The 16,285-nt window shown below is 44.7% G+C and overlaps 1 protein-coding gene across 1 annotated transcript; it reads left to right on the top strand.

Annotated features, from left to right (window-relative positions):
- The first annotated feature begins 8,719 nt into the window (after positions 1-8,719).
- On the top strand, positions 8,720-15,959 carry LOC136676431 (golgin subfamily A member 6-like protein 25). The gene is made up of 4 exons (XM_066653443.1): positions 8,720-9,274; positions 11,528-12,299; positions 12,689-12,757; positions 12,855-15,959. Exons 1-4 carry the CDS (start codon positions 8,720-8,722, stop codon positions 14,147-14,149), a joined length of 2,691 nt encoding a protein of 896 aa, XP_066509540.1. The 3' UTR covers positions 14,150-15,959.
- The last annotated feature ends 326 nt before the right edge of the window (positions 15,960-16,285 follow it).

Below are 16,285 nucleotides of genomic sequence, written 5' to 3'. Positions count from 1 at the left end.
CCTGTACGCTCTGTGTACAGCAGGAGATTTGTGATGGTGATTTTATCTCCTACTTGACTGGAATCTGCTGTGAGTTTTTCTGGATTTTCTTTCAGTGCCCTGTGTTTGAAAGCTTTTCTGCTCTGTGAGGTTTTCAGTTCTGCAGGGTACGTTATTGTGAGGGGGAGGGGCGTCTCCATGGTTACATCAGCCATAGCTCACTCTGTAGCTTGCTAAATTAGCACAGGAGCTAACTGTTATCTATGATTTCATTTAGTTTATTTTATTGAGTTGGAGGTGCTTACCTCAGTGGTTCTTAGAATGTAGTTTGAATGGAGTTTAGCATCTGAAATGTTGAAGTCTTTGTTCTGGTTTCAAAGTTGTTGTCTTCTGTTTAGTTCTTGCTCCTCTTCAGTTAGCCGATGTTCAGCAAAGATTAGTTCTTCTTTATTGAACTGTTTTACTCCAAAAAAAGTTGTTCAGTTCACCCTTATTTGTAGAAGAACTGGTCTCCACTAGAGATTTTGGTTTATCTCGTTTTAAAAACTATTTAATTTTCGGAAGTTTCAAGAACTGCAGTGAAGCATATCTTCTTTCTCTATCTCTCTCTCTCTCTCTCTATTTGCGCATGCGCGAGTGTGAGCGTTGGAGTGAGCGGGGCGCTGTGAGCGTGATTGCGAGCAGTTGGCGTTTTTTGCCAATATTTTCTGTGTGTGCGTTACTTTCAGATTTTTTCTGAAGTTTGTGTGTGAGGTGTGTTTGGTGGTGTGTGTGGGGCTAGGGCTCGTGGGGGAGTCTGCTGACGGCGTTTGGCGGGAGCATGGCGTCCTTCCACACCCGGCTGTGTGAGAGTCTGACCCGCCGGCACGGGGTGAAGGTGGAGGGCGAGTGTGGAGGAGTGTTGTCTGGCGGCGGGAAGTGCCCTCGGCCACGAAAACGTAGTCTCCGCCTCGCGAATGAACAGCGCGATTGTTTTGTTTGTGACTAGTGAGCAGTTCGCGGTTGATTTGGTGGAAAGAGGTGTGGTGATAAATGACCAGTTCACGCCTGTGCTGCCCCTGAGTACCCCGTCTAAAAGGATTATTTTGTCCAACGTCCCTCCCTTCATTAAGGATGAACAGATCAGGAGTTTTCCCGCTTTGGGAAGCTCGTCTCCCCGATCAAGAAGATCCCCTTAACCTGTGAGTCACCCCTAATTAAACACTTGGTGTCCTTTAGGAGAGTGGTTTACATGGTGCTGAATGGAGCAGCTGAAATGTTAGACTTGGTGTTGAAGTTTAGAGTTGACGGTTTTGTGTACTGTGTTTTGGGTGTGGACAGGTCGGACATCTTGTTTGTGCCTGCCCTGACCGAGTTAATACGGGCACTGAGGGGACGGGGGGTGCTGAGCGGTCGGGGCCTGTAACAGCCGTGCCTGCGGTGGACGTTCCCCCTGCGGTTGCTGGTTGGCCGTCTGCACGGACCCCGAACAACACTTTGTCACCACTAGGAGGGTCCGTTTTTGGGGTGCCTGCCGGGGCCGCGCTGGCCGCGGTGGAGCCCTCTTACAAATACAAAAAGAAGGATCGGGCCAAGTGGCAATTGTTGAATTTTATCCTTGGTCGGGCGAAACTGGCTGTTTACACCAGTCGGAAAAACAAGGTGGAGCAGAACACAGACAGCGATGTTGTAAGGGTTTTTATCAGACTGGTGAGATCAAGGATTTTTATTGATTTTATCTTTTATAAGTGCATGAAGAATCTGGAGGTGTTTGAGGAGGTGTGGTGCTGTGGGGGCGGGGTGTGTTCTGTATGTGATGAAGAACTAATTTTTTATCCAGTTTTCATTTAGATGCACTTTTTTATACCGAGGTTTTATAGTGTGAGTTGTTTCCAAGTTGTTTTTATGTTTCTAAAGTGAATTTGGACGACTATTGAGCCCACTTGTTATTAATAAAGGACCCTAAAAAGTAAAAAAAAAAAGTCTCTCTCTCTCTCTCTCTCTCTCTCTCTCTCTCTCTCTCTCTCTTTTACTCTCTGCGCATGTGCGGTGGTGAGTGGCGGTGCGAGAATAATGTGAGAGCGTGTTCTTTTTGGCTTTTTGCCTGAAAACTTTCTTCATTTATTACTTAATCAATTTGGTTTATTTAGTCCTTGTGCGCGGTTTCGTGGATTTTTCTGCCGCGTGGAACCTGCTTCTGGCTGTTTGCTGGAAGCATGGCAGCTCCTAACAACAAACTCTATGAGAGTTTAACTCGCCGCCATGGCGTTAAAGTGGACTGTAAAGTGAGCGTGGAAGAGTGCTGTTTGGCTGTTGGAAAAGTGGTCGGACACAGTAATATAGTGTCCGTGTCGAGAATGAATAATGCTGTGGTTCTGTTCCTGAACACTGTGGAGAAGACCAACAGATTAGTTCTACATGGAATTGTTCTACAAGATGTGTTCACACCGGTACATCCTCTGAGCACCCCTGTGAAAAAAGTTATCCTGTCTAACGTCCCCCCGTTTATCAAAGATGAACTGATCGCCCAAGAACTGTCTCGGGTCGGAAAACTGGTCTCCCCCATAAAAAAGATCCCCCTCGGGTGTAAATCCCACTTAGTAAATCACCTGGTATCGTTCCGGAGGCTCGTCTACATGGTGCTGAAGGACGGGGTTGACGAACTGGAATGGGCTTTTAAACTAAGAGTGGACAGGTTCAATTACGTAGTGTTCGTGTCAACGGACTCTGAAATTAAATGCTTTGGCTGTGGACAAACTGGTCACCTCGTTCATGCTTGCCCTGAAGTGTGGAAAGAAGCGGGCACGAGCAAAAGAACTGACGGGAAGGGACATGAAGAGGCTGGGAATGTTAGGAATGGTCCCCCTAAGACAAACGTGCCGATGGCGACTGATGGAGACAGACCGATTGGACCTACACCGGCCACGAGTTCTCTAGCTGAGACTCCTAGTGGAACCTCCAGTGGCAGTGGAGGAGTCATCAACGGCTACGGAGGAGTCGACACCAGTGGCGGCAGCGGAGGCGTCATCAGCGGCTGCGGAGGAGTCAACAACAGCTACGTAGGGGTCATCAGCAGCAGCGGGGAAATCTGCGGCCTCGCCAACTGCAGTGAACCGTAACGCAGTAAAGAAGGCCGTGACTATGAGGGAGCCCCTTAAACGAGAAGTACGCATTGAGAAGGTACTCGGTGACCACTTTCTGCCGAACAAGGTAAGAGCTCCAGTGTTAGTGGAAGCCTCAGAAATGGAAGTAGACTCGGTTTTTAAAGCTCCTACCAAAAGAAAGAAGGAGCGCGCTGGGAGAAAAGCTATTAAACAGGTCAGACTTGTGGAGGATTCAGATAGTGATGGGGACACTCTGACTCAGGGTGGTCCCTTAGTTCTCAGGAAGATGCTTTACCCACTGTTTACTCTATTGATGACATTAAGTCTTTTCTGAAGTGCACCAAAGGGCTACGGGGGGTGCAGGTGACTGACCATTTCTCAGATGAACCACAGTATGTCCACGATGTGACTCACTTTAGAAAAGCCAGGGCCTTCACTGAGTTAGAATTGTTTCGTCTAAAAAAGTTACTGACCAAATTAAAAAGGGAGAGTAACAATGAAGACTGATATGAAGAGGTTCATTTTACTTTTAAATGGGTTGGTTTTTCTTATGGAGTGGGTTTCTTTAAATTCTCTTTTAATGGAGGGGTTAAAGATCGCGACTGTGAATGTGAATGGTGCAAGGGACTGTGTGAAAAGAGCCAAAGTGTTTGAATTAATTAAACAGAAAAGACTTTGTGGTTCTTCTCCAGGAAACTCACAGTGATGAGGGCAATGGTGCAGACTGGACTAAGGAGTGGGATGGGCTCAGCATTTTAAGCCATAACACCTCTCTCAGTGGTGGGGTGGGCCTTTTATTTGCACAGAGTTTTATTCCCTGTTCTTATGATGTTGAGGAAGTGGTAAAAGGGAGGCTTTTAAAAATAAGAGCATGTTTTGATCATGATGTTTTTATTTTTATTTGTGTTTATGCACCGACTCTGGGGCCTGAGAGAGTGGTCTTTTTAAATACACTGCACGATGTATTAGAGAGCATCAACTCAGGAGTTTTTAATTTTGGGAGGTGATTTTAACTGCACTGACAATCTAGACACGAACCACTTAGAACCACATCCTGCCTCTCGCAGACGGCTGACTGAGATTGTGCTGGCCACTGACCTGTGTGATGTTTGGAGGAGCCTTCACACAGAGCAGAGACAGTACACATGGTCTCATTTTAAAGAAAATATGATATAGTCAGCAAGACTAGACCGTTTTTATGTTTTTAAACATCACAAAACTGTCTTTTCACAGTGTTTAATTTCTCCTGTCGGTTTTTCAGACCACTGTATGGTTCAGTGTGTTGTCAGTAAGTCCTGTGTGAAACCACGTAGCGCTTATTGGCATTTTAATACTGCTCTCTTAGATGATGCTAATTTTAGAGAATCTTTTACTTTTTTTTGAAAACTTTTAGAACACACACACCATCTTTTAGCTCCTTGTTACAGTGGTGGGACTTGGCTAAAATACAAACAAAGGTGTTTTGTCAGCAGTATACTCTCAATGTCACAAGGGACATCGCCAGATCTCTTAAAGCTCTGGAGACTGAGATAGTAGAGCTCCAGACTTCAGGGGCAACCACAGGAAATCGAGAGCATATTAAAGTTCTAAAAAGAAAAACGGCCACATTGTCGGACCTGATGTGGGCTACAGTACAGGGGGCGTTGGTCCGCTCACGTTTTAAAAACGTGACAGAAACGGATGCTTCCTCTAAGTTTTTTTTCAGCCTGGAGCAGAAAAATGGACAGAAAAGGTTGATGCATGCTGTGCGAACAGAATCAGGAGATCTCTCCTCTGATCCCGCTGAGATTTGCAGGCAGACAGTCAGCTTTTATTCTAAACTGTAAAATAGTGAGCAAGTTAGGTCACACGACTTAGAAGACAGCTTTCTTCAGAGTCTACAGAGTCTCTCAGATGTCGCAGCAGTCTGCAGAAATCCTGGACAGAGAGCTGTCCCTAGGTGAAATGTATGCTGCTCTCCAAAGTATGGAGAATGGAAGGGCACCAGGCATTGATGGTCTCCCAGTGGACTTTTACAAGTCCTTCTGGTCCGTGTTGGGGAAGGATCTGTTGGATGTTCTCAGAAGCAGCTTGACAGAGGGGAGGCTTCCTTTGAGCTGTCGAAGAGCAGTCCTCACTCTCCTGCCGAAGAAGGGAGACCTGGCTGACCTGAAGAACTGGCGCCGATTTCTCTGTTGTGTACTGATTATAAACTGCTCTCAAAAGCATTAGCTACGAGGCTGGGAAAGATTATGGAGCAGGTCATTCATCATGATCAAACGTACTGTGTACCTGGCAGGTCTATCTTTGATAATGTACATTTAATTCAGGCACTTTTGGACGTCTCCGGACTATTGGGTCTGAAAACTGGGTTCTTATTTCTGGACCAGGAAAAGGAATTTGACCGGGTTGAACACGGGTATCTGTGGAAAGTCATAGAGAGCCTTGGGTTCAACCCTGGTTTCATGGCCATGATCAAGGTGTTGTACAGTGACATTGAGAGTGTACCAAAGGTTAACGGTGGTTTGTGCACCCCTTTAAAGTACATAGGGGCATTAGACAAGGCTGTTCTCTGTCCAGGTTCCTCTACAGTATTGCTATAGAACCCCTTTTATATAAAATCAGAGAACAGATCACTGGTTTTAAGATTCCTGAGTGAGATTCCTCAGCACCTCTTTCTGTGTGTCTGCGTATGCTGACGACCTTGTGGCCTTGGTCAGCTCACAGACAGAGGTGAATGTTTTAATTAATATTTTAAATGGCGTCCAGGTTTTATTCTCTGCTAAAATTAACTGGGGCAAGAGTGAGGCTTTTTTAGTCAGGGAGTGGGGAGGTACAGAGCCCAGGATTCCTGATTGACTGGTGTGGAAGGAAGGGGGTTTTAAGTATTTAGGGGTGTACCTAGGGGACAGAGATTTTATGAACAAGAACTGGGAGGGGTTTCTTAAAAGAGTAAAGGGACGGTTAATGAAGTAGAAATGGCTGCTACCTAAAATGTCATATAGGGGACGGGTACTGATTATTAACGACCTGGCTGCATCTTCCCTCTGGCATAAACTGGCCTGTGTGGACCCACCCCCAAATCTGCTGGCAGATATCCAGGCGGTGCTGGTTGACTTTTTTTGGGACGGTCTGCACTGGATACCACAGGCAGTCCTTCACCTGCCTAAGGATGAGGGTGGACAGGGGCTGATCCATCTGGCCAGTAGAACTGCTGCTTATAGGCTGCAGTTTAATGAGAGACTCCTGGCCCTGAGGACATAGTTTGGAGAGAACCTGTCAGTAAAGTTCTACAGACAGTGGGGGGTCTAGGCCTGGATAAGGCCCTGTTTCTAGGAAACGTAAAGAAACTAGATCTTAATAGAATACCGACATTTTACAAGGGCCTTTTTAAAATATGGGAGTTTTTTACTTTGCGCTGAGAGAACTGCTCGTCTTTACACTGGTTGTTAGAAGAACCTCTTATTCATGGAGCCCAGCTAGATATTTCTGAGCAAATTTCCCATGATTTGTCCAGAGTCCTGATCCTATCAGGAATTACGAAGCTGAGACATCTGGTGGAGTTGGCTGGTCCAGGACTCACTGACGGGGAGACTTTAGCTGCACGGCTGGGAATGAGATCATTGTGTGGTCTTTCAGCTCTTACAGGGGTGGAGATCAGCCCTCACTGCTGAGGACTGGTTTCTCCTGAACAACTCTACCACAGGAGCCAGAGAAGAAAGAAACATTCCCTATGTGCACCATCACTCCAAACTTGGGCGACTGTGGGGGCCCGCTCCTGGAGTGTAAGGGGGAGACCAGCATGGTCTTGGGGGTGGTCAGTGGAAAACTCTTATACAAAGCTTGTGTAAAAGCTCTAAACAAGAAAAGTCTGGATGGTAGGTCTGACTCTCCATGGAGCAGGGAGCTAGTGTTGGATAATGACACACAGCCAGAGTGGAGGGTCTTATACAAAACACCATTAACAAAAAAAAAACTGCTGACTTTCAATGGAGAATTCTCCATGGCATTGTTTCAGTGAACTCTTTTATTTCTGTTTTAAATCCGGGAGTTTCACACAAATGTCCATTCTGTACGCAAAGTGAGACAGTGTTTCATGTTTTTACACAATGTTTTAGGCTCCGTCCTCTTTTTAATGTTTTACAGAATGTTTTTATACATTTTAATGTTACTTTTACACCACAGCTTTTTGTCCTCGGAGTTAAATACGTCCGAAGACAGAAACATAAATGCCAACTAATGAACTTTGTCCTGGGTCAAGGTAAGCTCTCAATTTACTTGAGCAGAAAAACAAAGTCACACTGGATGAGGATTGTGACCCCCTGTAGATTTTCAAGAGGCTAATTAGAGCGAGAATAAAGATTGATTTTAACTTTTATAAAAGCATGAATGACTTGGACTCGTTCGAGTCAGAGTGGTGTTATGGGGACGCAGTCTGCTCAGTGGAGGAAGGGGAACTCTTATTTGCACCTGACTTCATTTAAAATGATTTCTGTTTTTTACTGTTGCAGTGTTTTAATTTTTGCTCTTTTACACATCTATTTATTTATTAATAACCTTTTTGGTTAATTAATTATGATATTTATTATTGTACAATAGGGCGGGACGGTGGTGCAGCAGGTAGTGTCGCAGTCACACAGCTCCAGGGACCTGGAGGTTGTGGGTTCGATTCCCGCTCAGGGTGACTGTCTGTGAGGAGTGTGGTGTGTTCTCCTCTGTGTCCGCGTGGGTTTCCTCCGGGTGCTTCGGTTTCATCCCACAGTCCAAAAACGCATGTTGGTAGGTGGATTGACGACTCAAAAGTGTCCGTAGGTGTGAATGTTTGTGTATCTGTGTTGCCCTGTGGGAATGCCCCCTGCAGGGTGTATTCCTGCCTTGCGCCCAATGATTCCAGGTAGGCTCTGGACCCGCCGCGACCCTGAACTGGATACGCGGTTACAGATAATGAATGAATGAATTATTGTACAGTTTTGAAATGTGGATTGATTTATAATTAATGTGTGTTAAAAGTAAAAAAAAAAAAGTCTCTCTCTCTCTTTCCCTTTCTCTCTCTCTCTCTCTCTCTCTCTCTCTCTCTCTGCGCATGCATGGGCGTCCGAACGAGCGGAGTGCGGTTTGAAAGAGAGAAACCGGATTTTGTTTTTTTGTTTTTTTTTTTATGTTTTCCAATTCTGTTTTCACTAGTTTTTTGTCTTTAGTGTGTTTATTTATTGTTTGGGCGCAGAGGGGTGGGGGGGTTAGAGGCAACGGGGTAAGAGGTTTTTCTCTAAGCCTCGGCCGGGGCCGGGTGTAGTGGGGGTATGGGGTGGATGGGCCTAGAGCGACTTACTCCCGCCATGGCGTCAAAGTGCCGGTCGGAGTGGAGTGCTCGGAGGAGTGTAGTTTAGCGGTGGGATATGACGCCATTCAGTCGGCCTCTAGAATGAATGGGGCCATCGTTTTGTTCTTGGATGAGGTAGAGAAGGTGAACGCGCTGGTAGAAACGGGCATTGTTTTGAAAGATACACACTTCGCTTTTCCCCCCTCATTAATCCGGCGAGGAAAGTTATCCTCAGCAACGTCCCCCCGTTTATTAAAGACGAGATGTTACTGCGCGAGCTCCTCCCGACACGGACAGATTGTCTCTACCATTCATAAAATCACCTGAGCAAAACGAAAAGCTAGAGCGTGTGATAACCATGCAAGAACTGCAGGGGGCGCTGCAAAGCATGGCAACAGGGAAGGCTCCGGGCATCGTTGGCCTCCCAGTTGAGTTTTATAAGTCTTTCTGGGACGTGGTGGGGGGGGATTTGCTGGCTGTGCTCAATAACAACCTGGTCAGAGGACGACTGCCATTGAGCTGCAGGAGAGCAGTCCTCACCCTACTGCCCAAGAAAGGTGACCTCAGCGAAGTTAAAAACTGGAGGCCTGTGAGTTTGCTGTGTGTAGATTATAAGGTCCTCTCTAAAGTCCTGGTGAGTCGCCTGAAGGAGGTGATGGGGCAGGTCACACACACGGATCAGGCTTACTGCGTCCCTGGCAGATCAATCCATGATAATATCTCGCTTGTTAGAGACATTTTGGATGTGTCTGGATCGGGGCACCCTTTTGGGCTCCTCTCCTTAGACCAAGAAAAAGCATTTGACAGAGTGGAGCATCAATATTTGTGGAATACTTTTGATGCATTTGGTTTTTCACCAGGGTTTACCTCCATGATTAAGGTGCTTTATAAGGACATTGAGAGTGTACTGAAGGTCAGTGGTGGGTTGTGTGCCCCTTTCACAGTGCAGAGGGGAGTCAGACAGGGATGTTCATTGTCGGGATGCTGTATGCTCTGGCCATTGAGCCAATGCTCCACTATTTGAGGAGAAACCTCAGTGGAGTTGAAATAGCTGAGGACACCCCACGGTTTTATTTAGCTGCATATGCAGACGATGTAGTAGTAGGAGTCACTGGAGCTGGAGACATTACTGTTTTAAACAACACTTTTAAGGACTTTGCTCTTATCTCCTCTGTGAAAGTGAACTGGGGGAAAAGTGTGGGTTTGCTGGTGGGGGACTGGGGCGGTGGAGAGCCAGCTTTGCCAGAGGGACTAGTTTGGTCCAAGGGAGGTTTTAAATATTTGGGGGTGTTTTTAGGAAATCAAAATACTGCAAAGAAAAATTGGGAAGGTGTGTTACAGGCCGTGCAGAACAGACCGAGTAAATGGAGATGGATTTTACCAAACATGTCTCTTAGGGAAAAAACCCTTATAGTTAATAATTTAATAGCGTCATCCCTCTGGCATCGTTTGGCTGTCCTGGAGCCTCCACAGGGCCTTTTAATAGGGATTCAAGCTCTTATTGTTGATTTTATTTGGGACAAACTTCACTGGGTCAAGAAAAGTGTCCTATACTTATCTAGAGATGAGGGGGGTCAGGGTGTTATACGTCTTGAGAGCAGAAGGCAACTTTTAGGCTCCAGTTTTACAAAAAGTTTTATACGGTCCTGCGCATGCCCTGTGGAGGAACGTGGCAAAGGCTGTTTTGCGCAAGGCTGGTGGACTGGGCCTGGAGGAGAGCATTTTTTTAGTGCAACCTGATGAACTGTCTTTTTATGGACTTCCTCTCTTTTACATCAGTGTTTTTAAAACCTGGACTCTATACAAGGTGGAAAAACAGACCCCCGCTGACTCTGTCTACTGGCTTCTGAGGGACCAGTCCTCTACGGGGCTCGACTGTCACTGACAGACGGGAGAAACCAAGGATAGTGCGAGAGGATGAGGAGCGCAGGTCACAGTGAAGGACCTGATAGAATCTACTGGAGTGGACTGTGACAAACCTGATGCGCTGGCACAGAGACTCAGGATGAGGTCCTGCAGAGTCGCCCTGTAGATGCTCTGCAGGTTTCAGCGGGCTCTCACTGAAGATGACTAGAGTCTGCTAAGGAGAGGATCCCTTCCCCTGTTTGTGGATCAGCTCCTGACTCTGGGAGGCCCCTGCTGAGCTCTGGGAGTTTGTGTGGTCTGCGATTTGACGGTCTTTCTGCATGTGTGATGTACAAGGGGTGTGTCAAAATGCTAAACCAGACGGAACTGACCGGCCAGGTGGATACGCCCTGGCGGGCTCATTTTGGCCTTGCCAGTGACGTGAAGCCTGCCTGGAGGGCGCTCTATAAACCACCATTGACCAAGTCAGCTGGGGATCTGCAGTTGAGAATATTACACGGTATTGTCTCTGTCAATGCATTTGTGTCCATTTTAAACCCCACTGTGTCCTCTGAGTGTCCTTTTTGCTCTTTGAGAGAAACAGTGTTTCATTGTTTTACACAGTGTTTTAGACTGAACACATTATTTAAGGTTTTAACTTCACTTTTTCATGATTTTGGTGAATGTTTTAATCTTCATGTTTTTATTTGTGGTTTTCCGTACTGTCAGAGGAAAAGGAGAAAGTGTCAGTTGATAAACTTCATTGTGGGTCAAACTAAAACTGCAATTTATTTTAGCAGATAGAAAAAACTGGACTCTGGTGTAAATTGTGATGTCTGTCTGATTTTTAAAGGGTTGGTGCAGTCAAGAATCAAAGTGGATTTTTTGTTTTATAAGACGATGAAGAACTTGGACAGTTTTATGAATGTGTGGGGCTCTGTGCACCACAGAGGGTGGTGTTTTATTATTCTCTGACGTGTTAAAATAAGGACTGAATTTAATTCCTGATTTTTTTTTTTTTTTTTTGTAAAAAATAGTGATAATAGTTTGGTTAAAAACTCTCTCTCTCTCTCTGCTATTATGTCATTACTGTGAATACTGAGCTAGATTCTTCTTGTAGAGAGGTAAACACTCGTGAGATTTGTGCTGTAAAGTGTTACACATTTCTTGTGAGAGCCCCCTGCCCCGTGATTCAGAAGTTGCTTAGTGCAGTAAACCAGCAGAGGACCCGGCGTAGCCACAACAGAGGCTCTATTCTCTGTTAGTGATCTCAGCTCTCAGGGTGAGTAATGAAAAGATACAAAATAAAAGTCACAGATAGTTCTGCCTTTTATTTTCTGTCCAGTTTGATCCTGAGTGTTTTATTAATGTGTTTCTCACAGAGTTAAAGGGACTGAATGTCATTGTTAAAGACAGAGAGAGACTTTTAATGGAGAGAAATGAAGAACTGAAAAAAAAAGACAAACAAATTGAAGAGAGAGAGACACAGCTTCAGGAGAAAGACAGACTTCTCACGGAGGTCAGAGATGAACTGAGACAAACCAGAAGTGAATTAGAGCAGAATCATAGAATACAAATGGAAGAGATGGAGAAAAGACTTCAGGAGAAAGACACAGTTCTAAAAGAACATTTAGAGACGATTGATAAAAGAGACGCGTTATTAAAGGAGACAAATGGAAGACTTGAAGGTGTTAGTGAACAGTTTAATGAGAAAGACACAGAGCTGGAGAATGTGAGGAAACTGCTGAGAGAGAAAGAGTCTCTACTGGAGGACACAGTGAAAGAGGTGGACAGCTGTAAAAATCAACTGGAGACACAGAGAAAGGAGCTACAGGAAAAGAGCAGCACACTCCAGAAGATGAAGATCCAACTGGAAGAACAGAAAACTGAAGTGAGTGAAAAAGACAAACAGCTTGAAGAGAAGGAGAGGATTGTAAGTGAGATACACACACAGCTAATGGAGAGAGAGGAGCAGGTTAAAGAGAAAGAGAGACTTCTAGAGGAGAGAAACAAGCAGCTGCAGGAAAGAACACATCCTCCATCATCAGTTCCAGTCAGGAGGAGACACAGCAACGAGTGGAGACCTCCAGACTGTAAGTAACTGACCAGGTCACTTCATATACTTTCTGCAATAAGTACATTTTCCATAATGTTTATTTCACTACGATGTTTTTATTGCACACACTCTGTGTGTAATAGATTTGAATAGAGGTGTGTAGTTCAGGAAATAATGGAGGATTCAACTTATGATAAAAAATGAATGTTATTGATTATAAAAAGATATTGTTTAGATATGGTTTCATTTTTTAATTTAATTTTTTGCTCTGTTTGGAGTTTAATGTTTTAATTCAGCCACAATTCAGTAAATAAACAGTAGTTGTGTTTGTAAATAGACACTCATTTCTAGACCACTGTCACAGCATTAACTGTCTACAAACTGTCTGTAAGAACATGTGTTTATTGTGGTTCTGTGGTTCCTCAGTCAGTGAAGAGACTCCAGACCCAGCTCCACTCAGGAGGAGAAACAGTAAAGAAGGACTTCCTCCACACAGTAAATAATCACACATTCATATAGTTTCTGAAATGGTGACAGACCATTCTCTCACACTCAGTAATAAATGAACCCCTTCATTCTTGTTGATCTGCAGTGAGTGGAGCATCTCCTCCAGAGTCTGGTGGTGTATCAGAGCTGAGGCTGGTTCTGCTGGGGAGGACTGGAAGTGGGAAGAGTGCAGTAGGATACATGCTCCTGGGCCGAGAGGAGAGGAGCAGGGCTGGAGCGTCTACAGTGAGGCAGCAGAGTGAGAGCAGACAGGGCCAGGTGGCTGGGAGGCAGGTGACTGTGGTGGACACTCCTGACTATTTCAGTCCTGGACTCTCTCTGGACGAGCTGAGACAGGACGTGGGACTCTGTGTCCGTCTGTCGGCCCCAGGACCCCACGCCTTCCTCCTAGTCATACCAGTGAAGCAGACCTCAGGAGAGGAGAGAGACATGCTGCAGAAAATGGAGGAGATGTTTGGAGAGAGATGCTGGAGGAACACCATGATCCTCTTCACCGTCACTGATGAAGACCAAGAGAAGAAGATTGAAGAGTTTGTCCAGTCAGGAAACCAGGAGGTCCAGAGCCTTGTGGAGAAATGTGGGAACAGGTTTCACTGTCTCAACATTAAGGAGAGTGGAGAGGGGTCTCAGGTCTCAGAGCTGCTGGAGAAGATCGAGAAGATGGTGGAAGGAAACAGAGGGAAGTTCTACAGCAGTGAGATCTACTTGGAGACAGAAGCTCAGATCAGAGCAATGGAGACAAAGATCATGAAAAAAATGGAAGAAAAGAAAGTAAAGGAAGAGAAAGAAATGAAGGAAAAACATGAAAAGGAGCTACAGAACTCTCTGAGAAGGATAGAGGGAGCAGTACAAGAGCACGAAGGAGAGATAAAAAAACTTAACGACCGAACAACTGACCTAGAGAGAAGAATGAAAGAAGAGAGGGACGAAGAGAAAAGGAGAGGACTAGAACAAGAGCTGGAGAGAGAGAAACAGCGAAGGACAGAACTGGAAGAAAAAGTGAAGAGACTGAAAGATAAGAGAGAGAGGGACAGGTGTGAGATGGAGGAGAGACACAGACGGGAGATGGAGGAGATCATGGAGACAAATGAAGGAGAATCCAGAGCTGAAGCAGAGAGAATCTTAATGAAGATCCTGCTGCCAGAAATCCTGAGGGACATTTTAGCTTCAAAGTCAAAGATGCAGGAGGAGTTCAGCAAACAGATGGAGGAGAAGAACATGGAGCTGGAGAAACTGAGACAGACACATTCACAGCTGAGTGAAATACATTCACTTACAAAGGAGATTCATCACATAACTGTGCAGAAGTTTACAGAGACAGAGAAACAAGGAACATCATCAGGAAAAGAGCCTAAAGAAAGAGCAGTGGAGGAGGGCTGAAGTGGCTCATCAGAATGAAGGACCAGATGTAAAAATCAGGTGATGTTCAGGATGTTTAACTTTTGAGATTTAGAAAAAGCTTTGTACTTTTCCAGCATGTGGCCAGATGTTTCTCCTACACTACAAAGACAGTTGTGTGTGTCTTCGTGCATCTGCTGTGTGTATTTTTTCCATTATTAAACACACACCTCACATTCTGTACAGTGTGCTGCTAGGTTCAGTGTTCAGTTTGCATCTCCAATGCATTATATAGTTTGGACTTGGTCAGGTCTGACTTGGTATTTTCTGTGTGTTAAAGCTGTTTGTGCTGTTGTATGTTGTCTATAAGCACTGTGTAGATTCATTTATTCCATGGGAAGGATTCCACCAACGAAAAATCCAATAAATATCAGTGAATCTACCAACAACATTAACAAAATTAATGATATTCGCTTAAATACAGAGACTGAAAAGGTATCTCTTCTATTACTTCTTGACCTAAGTGCTGCCTTTGATACCATTGACCATAAGATTCTTATAGATAGACTCGCAAACTGGGTTGGACTCTCAGGAACAGTCCTGAAGTGGTTCGTGTCTTACCTGGAATGTCTGTGAGGAGTTGGTGTGTTCTCCCCGTATCCGCGTGTGTTTCCTCCGGGTGCTCCGGTTTCCTTCCACAAACACATTGGTAGGTGAATTGCTCCTAGTGTCAAAAGTGTCCGTAGGTGTGTGGGTGAATGTGTGTGTGTTGCCCTGTGAAGGACTGGCGCCCCCTCCAGGGAGTATTCCCCGCCTTGCACCCAATGACTCCAGGTAGGCTCTGGACCCACAGCGACTCTGAATTGGATAAGCGGTTACAGATAATGAATGAATGAATGAATGCTTCCTCTTGGCCAGATTCAACAGGACTATGGGCTCAGATACATGATACATGAACATAATACTCAGATTTACATGACCCTGTCCCCAAACGACTCTTGTCCATTAAGCAAGTATCTTGAACACATCACTAACTGAATGGGACACAAAGTTCTGCAGCTGAATAAGCATAAAACTGAGATTATACTATTTGGGAACAGCACTGAGAGACAAAGATTGGCTGCATATCTTTAGCCCCCAAAAATGGACACACATCTCAGTTTTAGTAGTCATATTAAAGCGGTTACTAGATCAGCATTTTTCCATCTTAAGAACATGACTGTAATGGTCTTTTAACTGGACTTCCAAAAAAGACCATTAAACAGCTTCAGCTGATTCGAAATGCAGCTGCCAGAGTTCTCACTCGGAGCAAATGAGGACATCACATCACCCCCATCCTCAAATCCTTACACTGGATACCAGTCTGTTACAGAATAGACTTTAAGGTGTTATTACTGGTCTATAAATGTCTAAATGGGGTAGGACCAGCGTATTTATCAGATCTGCTACAGAGATATGAGCCGAGCAGAGCTCTCAGATCTTTAGGAACTAGTCATTAGTCCTGCCTCAGGTCAAAACTAAACATGGAGAAGCAGTGTTTAGCTACTATTCCGCTCATAAATGGAACCAGCTGTCTGAGAATATTAGAAGTGTCCCGACTTTAGACACTTTTAAATCAAGACTTGAAACATTCCTGTTTGAGCAGCTTACAGCTCAGTCTAAAATACTCTGCACATTTTATTCAGTAACGGCACTTCAGTTCTTTTCTTTTTACTTTTACTGCAATATTTTAATTGTTTTATTGGACTTTTTTGATTTTTATTTTTGCTTTTAATGTAACTGTTTCTTCTGTAAAGCACTTTGAATTGCTTTTCTATGAAAGGTGCTCTATAAATAAACATGCCTTGCCTTGCCTAATCCTCTACACAGCGCGCTTATTTTTCATGGTTTTATTCATTTTTAAACATTCATTCTTGAAAACAATGACAATAGCAGGTCGATTGGATTTTACTGAATAATTTGCTTGAGACTGAGATGTGATTAAAGCCGCGGCTATGTGCCACACAACAGGAGCCCACTGTCCCACCTCCAGCTGAATGCTCAGTTAAAAACGAGTCCAATTCAAAATTGGATTCAAAATACTGCCTTTATTCACTCTCTCCTCGACCTGAACTATTAATGTTTTAGTCTATTAACACATGGCTGTAACGTGTAAATAAGGAATGGACAGGAGATCAA

This window comes from Hoplias malabaricus, chromosome 2 (genome assembly GCF_029633855.1).
Source record: "Hoplias malabaricus isolate fHopMal1 chromosome 2, fHopMal1.hap1, whole genome shotgun sequence".
NCBI classification, from domain to species: domain Eukaryota; kingdom Metazoa; phylum Chordata; class Actinopteri; order Characiformes; family Erythrinidae; genus Hoplias; species Hoplias malabaricus.
The sequence above is the reverse complement of the archived record's forward strand: the minus strand, read 5'-3'. Positions and strand labels throughout refer to the sequence as shown.